The sequence below is a fragment of the Pseudomassariella vexata genome, assembly GCF_002105095.1.
Source record: "Pseudomassariella vexata strain CBS 129021 chromosome Unknown BCR38scaffold_22, whole genome shotgun sequence".
Lineage (NCBI taxonomy): Eukaryota > Fungi > Ascomycota > Sordariomycetes > Amphisphaeriales > Pseudomassariaceae > Pseudomassariella > Pseudomassariella vexata.
Window position 1 is genome coordinate 356,885 of NW_024467977.1, and position 12,406 is coordinate 369,290.

The window sequence follows — 12,406 nt, forward strand, 5'->3', positions numbered from 1 at the left end:
CTAAACGTTCTTCTCCCAGGTAAATTTGAGAATCGCTGTGACCTGTGACTTTTCGATTCGTTGAAGCGGAGTTGCTTGTGTAATTCATCTTATTGGGGACACCGTGCTGCCATTCCACATGGCGGCCATCATATCGTATGTTTCCCGGTTGTATCTCATCGTACGTGATGGACCGGGGGGTAAATATGTGCCTTCTCATACACACCGCTCTACAACCAAGTTGATTACATGTGTGGCCCGGCCTCCAGCGTCAACACCAATTCTTACATGTAGTAAACATTCATTCAAATCCCCGGTGGAGGTTCATCATCCTGTCCCTCCCCGTCGAGTATCGTCCGCCTGCGAGGGCGACCCTTTGTTTCCGCCGGCCCATCTACACCGGTCGCCGTGGCTCCGTCCTGATCCGCCTTCTCCTTCTCTGATTCCTTCTGTCTCTTCGAATCAAATCTCTTGCGCACTGCATCAATCATTTTGATAAACCAGTAAAAGTTGAGCGAGTTCAAAGTCAGGTTGGCCGCGATATAAACGGCAGCCAACCACAAGGGGATGCTGGAAGACTCGGAGGCGAACTGCATGGTTGTTTCATATCGAACTGGAACAGAGATTTTCTGAACAACATCGGCAGAGGTCGGTATGAGGCTCGGGGTGTTGTTCAGAGCCGCCCATACATCACTCGCAACTCTGTAGGATGAGTAGGTGCCCCAGACAAGGCGGCACGAGAAGAAGGTGACGATGAGCATGATTCCGTTGTACAGCTGGCCTTTGGACCCCGTCATGCCGAGCTTGTCGAAAAACCAGTGGATGTTGAGGAAAGGCGAGGAGAGCTCCCACAGTATGAAGGTGGTGCTGTAATAATTGACAAATGGTCGCTAGCACCTTTGTTAGTCTCCGACAGCCTTCCCAGCTAAGTCGATGAATTGATTGCACTTACAAACCCAAGCGAGTACACACACAGAGCACTAATAGCATGTGCAAGCATGCCCAACCCAAAGATATTCATATGCGTAATCGTCATGAGAAAATCCCACAGAAAGTAGCCAGCCGCAAGAGCCTGAATCATACCCGCAGCGCCAGAATACCCATACACGCGCTCTTGCACATCCATATTCCACCGTTCTTCATCCGTAAACATGACCCAGAGCGCCAAGCAGTTGATCATGCTGCTCTGCACGAAGGACACGACGTGGACATTCCAGTTGAGCCGCTTGCTCCGGGACAGGCTCGTGTATCTGGTCGAGAAGACGGCGGTCGATAATATGGGCGCCGCCATCATGATGCTCTGGTAGAATGCGGCGATCAGCAGCACTTCGTGGATGTGCAAGGGCAGCGTCGGGAGATTGAGGTAGTCGGCCCATGGTTGGATCGCCTTGGAGAGGGCGGGAATCGGGGAGATGGGGAATGGGTCCCGCATCTTTGCGATTCGAGCTGAGGCCGTATCGCGCTCAGATGTGCGGTCGGATCGCAGTATGTCAAGATTCGTGCCGGTGACGTCTATGCGAGGGCTCCGAGATTTTGCGATCAGCCTCAAGAAGCTGAAGTCTCCTGGCACTCACGCTCACGGCTGGATGGTTACAGATTTGGACACCAGCCTCGGTCTATTGGAAGTCCTTCCAGTCTTTTTAATATCGTCAGAGTGCTATAATTGGCGCCTACTCAGGCGGATTGTTGTAAGTCAGATGGGTTGACAGCCTGATGAGTATCAAGTAGCGCGTGCTTGCACCCGCGTGACAAGGATGACTCCAGAGGAAGACCTGGGGTAGCGCTGGTCAAGAGAACCAACTGGCCACGCCACGGGCTGTAATAGTCCAAGCTTAAAGTGAACGAAAACAAAAAAAAAATGTCGTTCTCCTAATTCAGACTGGCAGCGGCCTAGGTATTTAAAGTTTCTATGCAGAGTCGCGAGTCCTGCGTCTTGCAGGTAGGCAGTTTCCTATTTCTGATATAGTCCTGACCTGGACGTCCACTTGTCGCTCAATTTTTTTGTTGGGACGCTTGCGACACGAACTGGACCCCTGGTGGGAGGGGATCCCAAGATCCCCAATCGCATGCGGGGCGGGGAGGGGTCCGCGGCTGCTTGGAGACCCGGTTTGCCGTCTTGCCGTTTCGGACAGCTGGTTCTTGATACCCACGCCGACTACGAAGCTGGACTGCTGGAGACGCTTCCAATGTGAGGTTCACGGCTGAAGGAAGCTCGAATGGCCATGTTCTGGCATCGCAGAGTACAGAGCCTCATATCTCAAGCACACAACTCAGGTAACACCATCGCAATCTTGCTTGTACAAAATTCAAACTTCAAAGGCACCCGAGGACTGCATTAGCGGCAAACGCCTGCATCGGACAAACACAGCACTGAGAGCAACATAATTGCTGTTCTGTCACAGCAAGGACAAGCGTGGACGTCGTGGGATGGATGCACACCTCCTGCAACGGTGATTAGTGGGAGCACCAAAGCTGGCTTAACACCTTATCCGTTTTCATTTTCCCGTTTCTCTTTGCGAAAATGGCTGACCTTCTCTATGAGCTGCTGGTGTCTTCCTCAGGCGATGACTGGCCTCGAACAGCGGACCCCGTGGCCCTGGAATACCTGTCCAACTTGGCATCATCACCCCTTTCCGCACTCGAGTCATCTGAACCACAAACTCTGGCTCAGAATTCGCACACCCTCCTCCTCTCATTGCAAGCCCTGTCCAAACGGTCACACAAATCCATCATAGACTCCGCTTTCAATCATGCAAACCTACGGACTGCATTACCTGCATTAGCTGCCTCAACAGCCGATCTCAAGAGCGCAATACCGAGGCTGGACAACGAAGCAGTGCGGTTCTCGACAACATATCACAAGTCAGGCGAAAATGAGATTCTCAACGCCCGGAAGAGAGCTCTACTGCTCTCGAGGAACGTAGAACGACTTGTCGACGTGCTGGACCTGCCCACCCTCCTCTCATCAGCCGTCACAAGTGGCTCCTCCACAGCGGCCGCGAACTACGCCTCGGCTCTCGACCTGAACGGACACATCAGACGGCTATCATCCTTGTATCCCGACTCGCATCTGGTCAATTCCGTGTCAACCCAGTCGGACGAGGCAATGCAAACCATGGCCACGAATCTGATCTCGAGTCTGCGCACGCCCAGTCTAAAACTCGCATCCGCGTTACGGACCATCAGCTGGCTCCGCCGCGTCATCCCGGACCTAGACCCCGCCGGCGCAGCCGGAAACGGCGGTGGTTTGGGAGCTCTGTTCCTCGTGTGCCGCCTGGCAACGCTCATGAACATGCTAGCTGCGCTGGAGCCGCTGAGGGAGCTGGCCGACCAGGAGAAGGTCAAACAGCAGCAGAACGCGGCGGGGAGTGCTTGGTCGGGGGGCCAGCAGACGGAGCGGTATCTCAAGAGGTATATCGAGATATTTCGGGAGCAGAGTTTTGCGATTGTGTCCATGTTCAGGAGCGTGTTCCCCCCGGCGTCCAACGCGCAGAGTAGCATGAGAGTTGCGGCGAAGGAGTCGGATCCCTTGCAGCCGGTCCCGTCGGCCCTGTCGATGTTTCCGTTGTATTTGGTGGAGATGCTCATGGAGACTTTGAGGGTGTATATGCCCAATGTGAAAGATCAGGCCTCGAGGGACAGCCTGCTGACTCAAGTGCTTTATTGTGCTGGTAGTCTGGGTAGACTCGGGGGAGACTTTGGGGTTCTGCTGGCGAGCTTGGATGTTGGGGAGGAGGCGGAGGATGAATGGGTGGAAGTAGTCAAGCGTCACAAGGCTATGGCTGGGCGGTTGGAGTCTATTGTGGGTGGTAAGAATAAAGGCTCACCGGTAGTTTCTACAAGGGCTTGATAGAAAAATGGATGAGTAACAGTTACCACAGACTAGGTCGTCACTGAACAGTAATTGTGGTTTGATTGCCAGCGATGAAGCGTTGCATGCCGTTATACGAATCTACTAGCAGGACTACATGGCTTATTGGATGTGTCCAAATTCAATCACTTTTCACTTTTACCCTTTCAGAAAAAGACCCCGAGCCAGCGACTAGGTATCCCGTACCTTTATTTAGCCGACTTCAATTAGAACCGATTTAAGAGTTGCACCTGGCTTAAGTAAGTGCGCCGCCAACAAAGTTGATTAGTCCTGCATTTGATGACATCACTTGGAGAGCTTTCCGCATCGTCCGAACAATCGGGACCACTTTATTACCCAAAAAAGTCAGCCTCATCATGAGAAGGAGTTGAACGAATTCTCCGCGAATAAGTCGGCAATTGCACCCGTGGCTTGCGACTGTTAATGGCGCCGTCGGACAAGAAGCTCGTCGGTCTGTGTACGGGCTACATGATATAACAGCCGTATGGACGACTGAAAGAGAACAAGGACCCCCTCATCCCCATTTTCTGGCACCCGTCCAGAACTACGAAATGTCGAATGGTTCCCGCTCCTCCAATGCATCTTCGTCAAGTACTTCATTCTTTTCTTAGTCCTCTCTTGAGCTTGTCTGTCTTTCCTAAAAGCAGTCATATAACATTACAAATCCCAAGACGATGATCTAACGAACTACACAAAACAGAAGCCTTCCATTTCGCCGCCGGCCTCGGCTCCGGCACGCTAAGCGCCATCCTCCTACAACCCATTGACCTACTCAAAACCCGCGTCCAACAATCCGATTCTCAATCCGTTCTGTCCACCATCCGCTCCATCGCCCAGCGATCCCCCAACGCCATTTCGGCCTTTTGGCGCGGCACCGTTCCTTCGACGCTGCGCACAGGCTTCGGATCAGCTATATACTTTAGTACGCTCAACACGATCAGGCAACATGTCGCTGCTCCTTTGTCTACCCTGACCGTCTCCGCCGGCGGTAAAGATGGGGGAGGCAGACGAAGGGGGTATTCATCGTCAAGCTCGTCGTTGCCGAAATTATCCAACACTGCCAACCTCGCCTCGGGCGCGGTGGCCCGCGCCTTCGCAGGCATGGTCCTGATGCCCCTAACCGTGATCAAAGTGCGCTACGAGTCGAACCTGTACGCGTACACCTCTCTCGCGGGGGCAGTAACGGACATTTACCGAACAGAGCGACTGCGCGGGTTCTTCGCCGGGTTCGGAGCGACGGCCGTCCGCGATGCGCCGTACGCTGGGCTATACGTTTTGTTTTATGAGCAATTCAAGAAACGGCTCAGTTCATTCTTCCACAAAGACGGGCAAGATACTGATGGGCACAACGGCAAGAATCATGATATGAGGGCCATGAAGACATCCCTCTCCGCATCTATTAATTTCAGTTCTGGCGCCCTAGCAAGTGCAACATGCTCATTCCTTACGAACCCGTTCGACGCCATTAAGACGCGGATCCAGCTGCAGCCGTTAAACTATACAAACACGCTGCAGGCGGGGCGGCGCATGGTAGTCGAGGAAGGGTTCCGGTCGCTGTACGACGGGCTGGCGCTGCGCATGGCCCGGAAGGCTATGAGTTCCGCGCTTGCTTGGATGTTGTACGAGGAGTTAATCCGGAGGGCTGAAACTACGTGGAATAATCATCGCAATGAAGAGGGCAAGGGGCATTTGTGACGACAACATATTAGATTATCTCCAGGACGAAAGCCAAGGCCAGGCCTGCCGGATCGAAGTAAAAGTGGAGGGGAAATTCTCAACTCGGAAAATCATCAAGCATTATAAAATCTCAAAATCCGTTACATACAAACGCCTTAGTATATATATTAAGATATATCATCATCCCGCCAACCAACCATGAAATCACTGTGCTGCCACTGCTGTCCACTTTTACGCTGGCTTCGCCCCGGCCAGATACATCAGCAAAGATGGCGACTTGCTCCTCCTGCGCTCCTTCTTGCGCACCCACTCGAAATTATCATCCCCGAGGTGGTGGTGCTTCTTTTTGTCCTCGATGGTCATAACGAGCTTGCCCGACCGCTGTTCGCGAAGGATTTTGGTGTGCCGCCAGAGCATGTCCTGCTCGCCCTCCGTCACCCACCGCTTGATAATGACGAATTCGGGGTCCTGGTGGGTATTACCGCGTCAGCAAATGTGCAAATGCAAATACAAACACAAAAAGGAAGAAAGGATCGGAGATGACTTACAACATCAAGTTGGTAATCAATATTGTAAACCCGCAGCGTCTCAATGGACAGATGTCTCCGTGCCATGCGTGTGTACGTTGGACGGTTATCCTCAACGATCAGGGGACCCTCTGGTTTCCTGTTCTCCTTCTCCTTTTCCTTTTCCTTTTCTTTTTCCTTCTCAATCTTCTTTCCGGCCAGGATGGCGGCGATCTCCTTCTCGCCCAAGCCCGACTTGAGCAGCTGCTCGTGCATCTTCTGCTTGTACTCGCGTTCCTTCTGCTCGCGCTCCGTCTTCTCGCGCAGCTCCCGCTCCGCCTGCTCCCTCTTGTACTTTTCGACGGCCGCCTTGGCCTCCTTGTCGCGACGCATTTTCTCGGCAGCCTCTTCTTCTTCTTTGCGCAGGCGCTCCAGCTCGAGCTAGTGGAAGGATGCAAGTTAGATGAAGGTTTTCCATATACAGCAAAATTTCAGGGGGTTAACAAACCTTCTGCTTGATACGCCGCTCCTGGTCCTCGCGTTCGCGCTTCCGTCGGATCTCATCTAGTTCCTTCTTGGCCTCACGCAGTTCGCGCTCCTCTTCGTACGTCTTGTTACGAATCTTGTCTTCTTTCTCAATCTGCTTCATGAGCTTCATTTCTGTGCAAATACGGATGTCAGCGATCAATACTCGGAACTCTGACTCAGGAGGGCCACATCGTCATGTCTTCGGGACTCTTCTCTGCGCATTCCACCGCACCTGGAACAACCGACAGGAAAGGGGAAAAGGGGTATTGAGGCTTCTTACCCTTCAGCTCATTCTGTGCGCGCTGAAACTCATACTCTTGCAGGGCCTTAGCGCGCTCCTTCTCCTTCAACTTTTCCAACTCCTTCTCCCGGTCAGAGCGATCACGGGCCTTGGAGCGCTCTTTTTCCCGCTCCCTTTCCAGTTCCCTTTCCAGTTCCTTCTCCCGCACATAACGGTCACGGTAGTCACGATGATCACGATGGTAGTCATGGCGGTCATGACGCTCATACTGGTATGAGGACGTGGAAGACCCTCCGCGCGAGTGCGACCGGTGGCTCTTCGCGACCTGTAGGCGGCCGTGGCGGTAGTCTGAGTCGGATTCCGAGTCTGAGTCCGAGTGGTTGTTGATGTGGTTGTTTATGATAATGGGAGGACCAGACTGGGTCGCCGGCGCCGTGCTGCGGGCACTGGACGAGCTTGAGTGACGGCGATGGCGGCGGTCCCGGGACCGAGACGACGACCGGGTCATGACTAAGGCACGATCATGCGTTTCAGGGACCAAAAAACGATCGGGAGCTTCATAGTAGCGAGGACGAGGCGCGACATAGCTCGCGATGGGCGCCCGTGCCGGTGGCGGCGCTGGCGAACGGCCCCGGTGACGAGTGACGTGAATGTCGAGGTCCGACTCATCGTCCGAAGGGTAGCCTCGATAGTGACTCATAGTGAGAGGCACGCGATATCAGATATGCCCCACAAACCTCACTCAATGAAGCTGAGCTCTTAGCGTATGATATTGGAGCGTGACGCTTTGAGACAGATCTCCTTCTCAGAGTAGAGTTCGCGAGAAAAAAGAATCAAAGTGTGGGAAGAGGAAGTAGAGGGGGCCGTCAGCATTTTTGACGGTATGAGTGAGAGTGGGGTGCTGACCATTTCTTCATCTTACTTGTCACGGCGGCCAACCTGCATGCGCATAGTCTGTCTTGCTGGACAAGACCGGCCAGCATTAAAGGTCCGGCGCCACTCACATGCCGCCTCCAAATCATTGAGTGCTTATATGAACAAATAGCACAGCAAGTTTAAAAGACCAGGTAGTTAATACCGTACGGGGGTCATTCCATATCTTCAGGTGCTAAGCCAGGAGTACCTCGTCGAGTTTGAGTATGCGCCGGTGTAGGCGGCTATGCTCAGCTTGGGGTACCTGGCTTCAGTAGACCGGCTTAGCGTTACGTATGATAGGGTGCTTGTCCGATCGAAACGGAAGGATTTGGGGGCTAAAAAGGGCTACATGGGTCATGGTTGCGTGGTTTGGTGTAGTGTAAGCCGTCCCCCAGTCCGCAGGAACGGCTGAAGGATGGTGGTAGCCGGCCATCCCAACCTACAAGCGTTGCATAATTAGGATGGAGGGGCAAAGGAGGGGTCAAGTTAGGCAGGGGGTCTGCAACCAAGTAGCAAAGCCCGACCGAGCACAACGTTCTGTCACCCGAAACTGTGGATGCGTGTTTGGCGGTCAGCCTGCTGCAGCTCTGAGAGGATGGGTTTTGCGGTCAAGGAGGGTATGTGTTTGCTGTACTGCGCACGTATGTAGAGCTGTGGTCCTTGAAAAGGTGCCCCATCAGCGACATGAGCTGGCTGTGCTTTAGCTTCAAATCGTGCGATGCCTTGGCGGTCGTCTCATAGGGCTGGGATGTTCTCAGTCCCCGTCCAACTGTTTCGGCGGACACACTGGGCATCCCTGTTTCCAGCTCCATAAGTCGGGAAATTGGAGAAATGATCTCTTGCAACAGCAATAAATTGTGCAACAGTTGGATTCGGTGCCCATGTCGAGGATTGAAAGACAGGTAGAGCAGTAGACATGATTTTAAGTAGCCGCAACCCTCTTTAAAATCTCAGCCTATCACACCGTCCTGACCCACTCATAAGCTGCTAAACTCAACTGAGCGTTTTGTGCAGCCATGCATCTGGCCGCTTGGTTATCTTCCCACCGATCAATTCAAGACTAGAAATGATTTTGCGTCATTGTAGACTCGCATATGAAATTTGTCTACACTTTTACAGTAAGGAGCAGTTGACGAAACGTCTAAGCTTCTCGGACAATAGTAGCTCGAACGACGTTCATCTCCCTGTTGAACCTCATCAACGCTTCACAATTGGGCATTAGTGCACGTGAGTGAAGCCCCAAAACACCAAAATTCTGGATCACATCGATTCTGCACAACAGTAGCAACCCGCAATGTGTAGCCTGCTTCTTTGACACCGCCTATAAAAATCTTGTTGTAATCTCATCGCCATAGCCGGATACAACATTGCCAAATAAGTCGGCGTTCCACATGTGCCTGCCCTCACAGAAGAATCCCAGAGCCATCTCAAGCAGCCGCAGCGCCAGCACCTCCCAATATCCGATCAATATGCTGCTTGCTATTCTTCTGCGTGATCTCTAATGACTGCAACTTCTTTCCTAGTCCCTCGACCTCTTTCTGCACATCTTTGATCTGGCCATCCAACTTCTCCTTGAGCACGGGCACGGGTAGTGCCACAAACCTGTTCCACGCGCACATGAATTAGCATCATCATCCTCAAAAAGAGGAAGGGAAAATGAGTAGTAAATCTGCCAACCAACATTTTCCCAACACCCTCATAAACACCTGTATCCGGTGGCAACGTTGACATCTCGGTGCGCGTCAACTGCGCCATGCGCAGCTCCCGCTGCTTGGACGCCTGCTGTGTCCGCACGAGCGAGATCTGCTGTTGGGCCACGAGGGCCTGTGTTTCGATTTCTCGCACCAGCTGTGATTTTTGTGGTTTCGCATCAGCCTCAATTTAATGTCCATGAGCAAGGATTGGTTCGAGTTTCTCAGCATGTGCATAGCCCCAACCAAGCAAGTGCGGGAAGGAACGGTCATGCGTAGATGATGATGATGGCGTGCAACACACACGCACCTTTTGCAGTGCCTCGTTGGATATAGACATCTTGACTCTCAATTAACGATGAGATTTAATGTGTGTGGCAACGAAGAAGAAGGGCGAAAGAGGGCTTCGAGTAATCGTGAGTTGTCAAGGCAGCGTTTGAGATGCCGTCGTTGGAGCTATCGGTCGAGGAAGGCACGGGCCAAGTCTCTGAGTTTGAAGACAAAAGGGGCCGCTACTAGGTAGGCTGGGTGAAAATGCGTGGCTTGAAAGCTGCATGAACAAGAAAACACAATTACACAATTGATTCATCAAAGCCAACAGGTTATTCTAGGCCATATCCCAGAGACTATTTTCTTGGTGTTTCAAAATCAGGTACTCGGCACACACCATGAGTGCTTCAGAATTCATCAATTTGGTGCCATCATGGCATACACATACATACAGTTCTACCCGACTTGCCCAAAGACCGTAAAGGCCTTGCGATTCTATCACAAATTCTAATCGCCAGTGAAGTTCCATCAAGACCCGCAGCCAGGTGAGTAGACCCGGTATAAGTTAGTTATTTCACCTGGATGCGCTATTTATCTGTTGCCCACTTGAACCCCGACCTAATGTTTGATCTTGCTGCCTGGTTCCCCCTCTGACCTCTATTAAGGCCATAGAGCACGTCGTTATAGCGACTTCTTTCCATTCGTAACCCTACCATTCGATCTCTTGTCATCCTTCAGACTAATATGGTCGACAGCAACGATGTCCGGCATGCTGAACATGTTCGGCCAATTTAATCGAAATTTGTCTTCGTCGCCATCTAGGCAGCGATGAATCCATATGCGCCAGGTGATGTAGTAGTATGCTAAAAGCAGGTCAGTTCACATGAAAATACACCAAATAAACCTCATACAAAACGACGCTGCAACCCGAGCTTAGAAAATTGTAGAAAGGCATAACTCACCACCTATGTACCGTTAGCAGGGAGTTCACTCACAAGGAAAAAGGATATGATCATGGGGGAACTCACCAATACCCGTCATTAAATGCCACCAAGCATGGCCCTCTAGCACAACCGCCCAGGGGAGCTGTATATGATGTCTCCATCCACGAATAGTATTACAAAACTCATTGTCTAGCGCCCAGATCAAGTAGCCTCCTAGAAAGATACTAAGGCCTAGTAATAGGCGGTGTCAGCTTACATCACCACAATTAGATGAACCCTTCGTTACCTGTCGCCACCATGTGCCACATCTGCTTCATAATGACATCGGTTGGTGGAACTGAAGAGGCGGCAGGTCTTTTCTCTTGGCGAGCCTTTAGAGCTGGTCGTACCCGTCGCTCCATTATCCACATATTGGAAAAAACGACGGTAACAGTCAACACGGTGTAAGCGTCCTGGTGAAACTTGGGGTCCTTCGTCTTATGATACCATGCCTGGGGAGCGTAAGCGTCGTCACAATGCCAGTGTTTCGGCGGGGTGAATCCTGGGACGTACTGTGATGAACCAAGCAAGGCCGATAAGTCCGATGCCGAGCAATGCAGAGAAACCAGTGGATCTGCGGTATGCAAAAGTCGCATAGCACATAAAACAGGTCGTATAGATCATGGAAAGCTCGTCAACCAGTTGCATAGGATCTGTTGGTGTCAGAAAAGCATGATGCATTTCCAGGAGCGGGCAAACATACACTTCAGGGAGGCATGGAAGAGCGTCGAGCCTATACCGACTACCATATACCCAATGAAGGCAACGACGAATATAGCAGGATGGGAGTTCTTGGTACACCCTCGGATACCTCTGGTGCCTAGCCAGACGAAGAGAAAATTGGTGAGTGTCTTCCACCAGATTAGCACATACCCGGCCCAAGTTCCTGGATCAGGTACCTACATTGCAGACTTCGGCACAGTAGTAGCTCATTACATAATCCTCCTCGCAGAAGTTCAGGGTAGAAGTCTTCTCACCCCAGAAGCCATCCTGCGCCGGGTGGTACGGAAAGCTGAGAGCCTCAAACATGACTGTGGCAGCCCGTCGAGCCGTTTTTCGGGTTCGATATGCGGTCGTTCTTCCATGCACGAACAAAGATGTTAGAAGCAGCGAAGGATAGAATAGTGTAACGAGAACCCGTGGTGTTTTGGTTTATGTGGTTTTGAATTGGTTGCGTCTGTCCGTTATTAGTGAATATGGAATTCTACTGAATTTAAAGCACTTCATATGAGAACAGGGAGGACGCAGATGGGTGAAGCTAGATCATCGCTTTGGCTGTGCTTGACTTGATGTGAACATGGGTTGTATGCTGAAAAGGAAGTAATTTTCAAGATGACATTTTGAAGCAGAACGAGTCGCTAGTTACAATGCTTACAAGCTCCTGCAGTCCCGTAATACCGGCCAGTTTTTCAAGATTCCTGTTTGGGAAGCAAGAAGTGACGACAGACGAACCCCACTGCGATTAAGTATCGAGAAATATTGCATTTTGATCGAGTATGCATTTATCCAAACCCCGCCCCCGAGCTGCAGCTGCTCAAGTGAGCTAGTTGCCTGGGCGCTGACGTGCTCGGCAAGCCTAATTTGCAGCAACAGCGGCCGAACTAATCATACTTTTTTGTATCGTGTCTGAAGCGTCGTCAAATGTTGCGCCTCGAGCCAATTTCCCAAGTATGCTCGTAGAATCCTTCCCGCGATATCCCAAAATAGCCGGCCACATTAGTGACCACAATACCTACTCTGCGTCA

General features: G+C 51.7%; 6 protein-coding genes across 6 annotated transcripts; 2 read left to right on the forward strand and 4 right to left on the reverse strand.

The window, feature by feature from the left end:
• Nucleotides 1-284: 284 nt before the first annotated feature.
• On the reverse strand, nucleotides 285-1,411 carry BCR38DRAFT_461621 (DUF887 domain-containing protein; the record flags this gene model as incomplete). The annotated part of the gene is made up of 2 exons (XM_040862548.1): nucleotides 285-869; nucleotides 932-1,411. The coding sequence occupies 2 exons, from the start codon at nucleotides 1,409-1,411 to the stop codon at nucleotides 285-287; spliced, it is 1,065 nt and encodes a 354-aa protein (XP_040710251.1).
• Nucleotides 1,412-2,086: 675 nt separating this feature from the next.
• On the forward strand, nucleotides 2,087-3,976 carry BCR38DRAFT_450861 (Dor1-like protein). Its single transcript, XM_040861418.1, has one exon. The coding sequence runs from the start codon at nucleotides 2,501-2,503 to the stop codon at nucleotides 3,827-3,829; it is 1,329 nt and encodes a 442-aa protein (XP_040710252.1). The 5' UTR covers nucleotides 2,087-2,500; the 3' UTR covers nucleotides 3,830-3,976.
• A 1-nt stretch (nucleotide 3,977) lies between these two features.
• On the forward strand, nucleotides 3,978-5,699 carry BCR38DRAFT_402341 (mitochondrial carrier domain-containing protein). Its single transcript, XM_040857771.1, has 2 exons — nucleotides 3,978-4,441; nucleotides 4,551-5,699. Exons 1-2 carry the CDS (start codon nucleotides 4,402-4,404, stop codon nucleotides 5,543-5,545), a joined length of 1,035 nt encoding a protein of 344 aa, XP_040710253.1. The 5' UTR covers nucleotides 3,978-4,401; the 3' UTR covers nucleotides 5,546-5,699.
• BCR38DRAFT_115799 (uncharacterized protein) lies at nucleotides 5,652-7,585 on the reverse strand. Its single transcript, XM_040853425.1, has 4 exons — nucleotides 6,842-7,585; nucleotides 6,542-6,693; nucleotides 6,076-6,474; nucleotides 5,652-5,995 (listed from the first exon to the last, which is right to left on the reverse strand). Exons 1-4 carry the CDS (start codon nucleotides 7,500-7,502, stop codon nucleotides 5,759-5,761), a joined length of 1,449 nt encoding a protein of 482 aa, XP_040710254.1. The 5' UTR covers nucleotides 7,503-7,585; the 3' UTR covers nucleotides 5,652-5,758.
• Nucleotides 7,586-8,979: 1,394 nt separating this feature from the next.
• BCR38DRAFT_450864 (Prefoldin) lies at nucleotides 8,980-9,849 on the reverse strand. Its single transcript, XM_040861419.1, has 3 exons — nucleotides 9,719-9,849; nucleotides 9,399-9,565; nucleotides 8,980-9,319 (listed from the first exon to the last, which is right to left on the reverse strand). Exons 1-3 carry the CDS (start codon nucleotides 9,746-9,748, stop codon nucleotides 9,145-9,147), a joined length of 372 nt encoding a protein of 123 aa, XP_040710255.1. The 5' UTR covers nucleotides 9,749-9,849; the 3' UTR covers nucleotides 8,980-9,144.
• Nucleotides 9,850-10,078: 229 nt separating this feature from the next.
• Nucleotides 10,079-12,053, reverse strand: BCR38DRAFT_450866 (ceramidase). Its single transcript, XM_040861420.1, has 6 exons — nucleotides 11,565-12,053; nucleotides 11,365-11,512; nucleotides 11,175-11,314; nucleotides 10,909-11,113; nucleotides 10,704-10,853; nucleotides 10,079-10,541 (listed from the first exon to the last, which is right to left on the reverse strand). Exons 1-6 carry the CDS (start codon nucleotides 11,688-11,690, stop codon nucleotides 10,360-10,362), a joined length of 951 nt encoding a protein of 316 aa, XP_040710256.1. The 5' UTR covers nucleotides 11,691-12,053; the 3' UTR covers nucleotides 10,079-10,359.
• Between the last annotated feature and the right edge of the window lie 353 nt (nucleotides 12,054-12,406).

Excerpts from the sequence above, each read along its gene's own strand:
- BCR38DRAFT_450864 (XM_040861419.1), bottom strand. The coding sequence starts at position 9,748 with ATGTCTATATCCAACGAGGCACTGCAAAAG. Across the intron at positions 9,566-9,718 it reads CCAACGAGGCACTGCAAAAG|CTGGTGCGAGAAATCGAAAC; the intron begins GTGCGTGTGTGT and ends CAAAAATCACAG. Across the intron at positions 9,320-9,398 it reads TATGAGGGTGTTGGGAAAAT|GTTTGTGGCACTACCCGTGC; the intron begins GTTGGTTGGCAG and ends CGCGTGGAACAG.
- BCR38DRAFT_450866 (XM_040861420.1), bottom strand. The coding sequence starts at position 11,690 with ATGTTTGAGGCTCTCAGCTTTCCGTACCACCCGGCGCAGGATGGCTTC. Across the intron at positions 11,114-11,174 it reads GCCTTGCTTGGTTCATCACA|GCATGGTATCATAAGACGAA; the intron begins GTACGTCCCAGG and ends TACGCTCCCCAG. Across the intron at positions 10,854-10,908 it reads GTGGCACATGGTGGCGACAG|GCCTTAGTATCTTTCTAGGA; the intron begins GTAACGAAGGGT and ends GCCTATTACTAG.
- BCR38DRAFT_115799 (XM_040853425.1), bottom strand. The coding sequence starts at position 7,502 with ATGAGTCACTATCGAGGCTACCCTTCGGACGATGAGTCGGACCTCGAC. Across the intron at positions 6,475-6,541 it reads AGCGGCGTATCAAGCAGAAG|CTCGAGCTGGAGCGCCTGCG; the intron begins GTTTGTTAACCC and ends TCCTTCCACTAG. Across the intron at positions 5,996-6,075 it reads TTGATTACCAACTTGATGTT|GACCCCGAATTCGTCATTAT; the intron begins GTAAGTCATCTC and ends AATACCCACCAG.
- BCR38DRAFT_402341 (XM_040857771.1), top strand. The coding sequence starts at position 4,402 with ATGTCGAATGGTTCCCGCTCCTCCAATGCATCTTCGTCAA. Across the intron at positions 4,442-4,550 it reads CTCCAATGCATCTTCGTCAA|AAGCCTTCCATTTCGCCGCC; the intron begins GTACTTCATTCT and ends TACACAAAACAG.
- BCR38DRAFT_450861 (XM_040861418.1), top strand. The coding sequence starts at position 2,501 with ATGGCTGACCTTCTCTATGAGCTGCTGGTGTCTTCCTCAGGCGATGAC.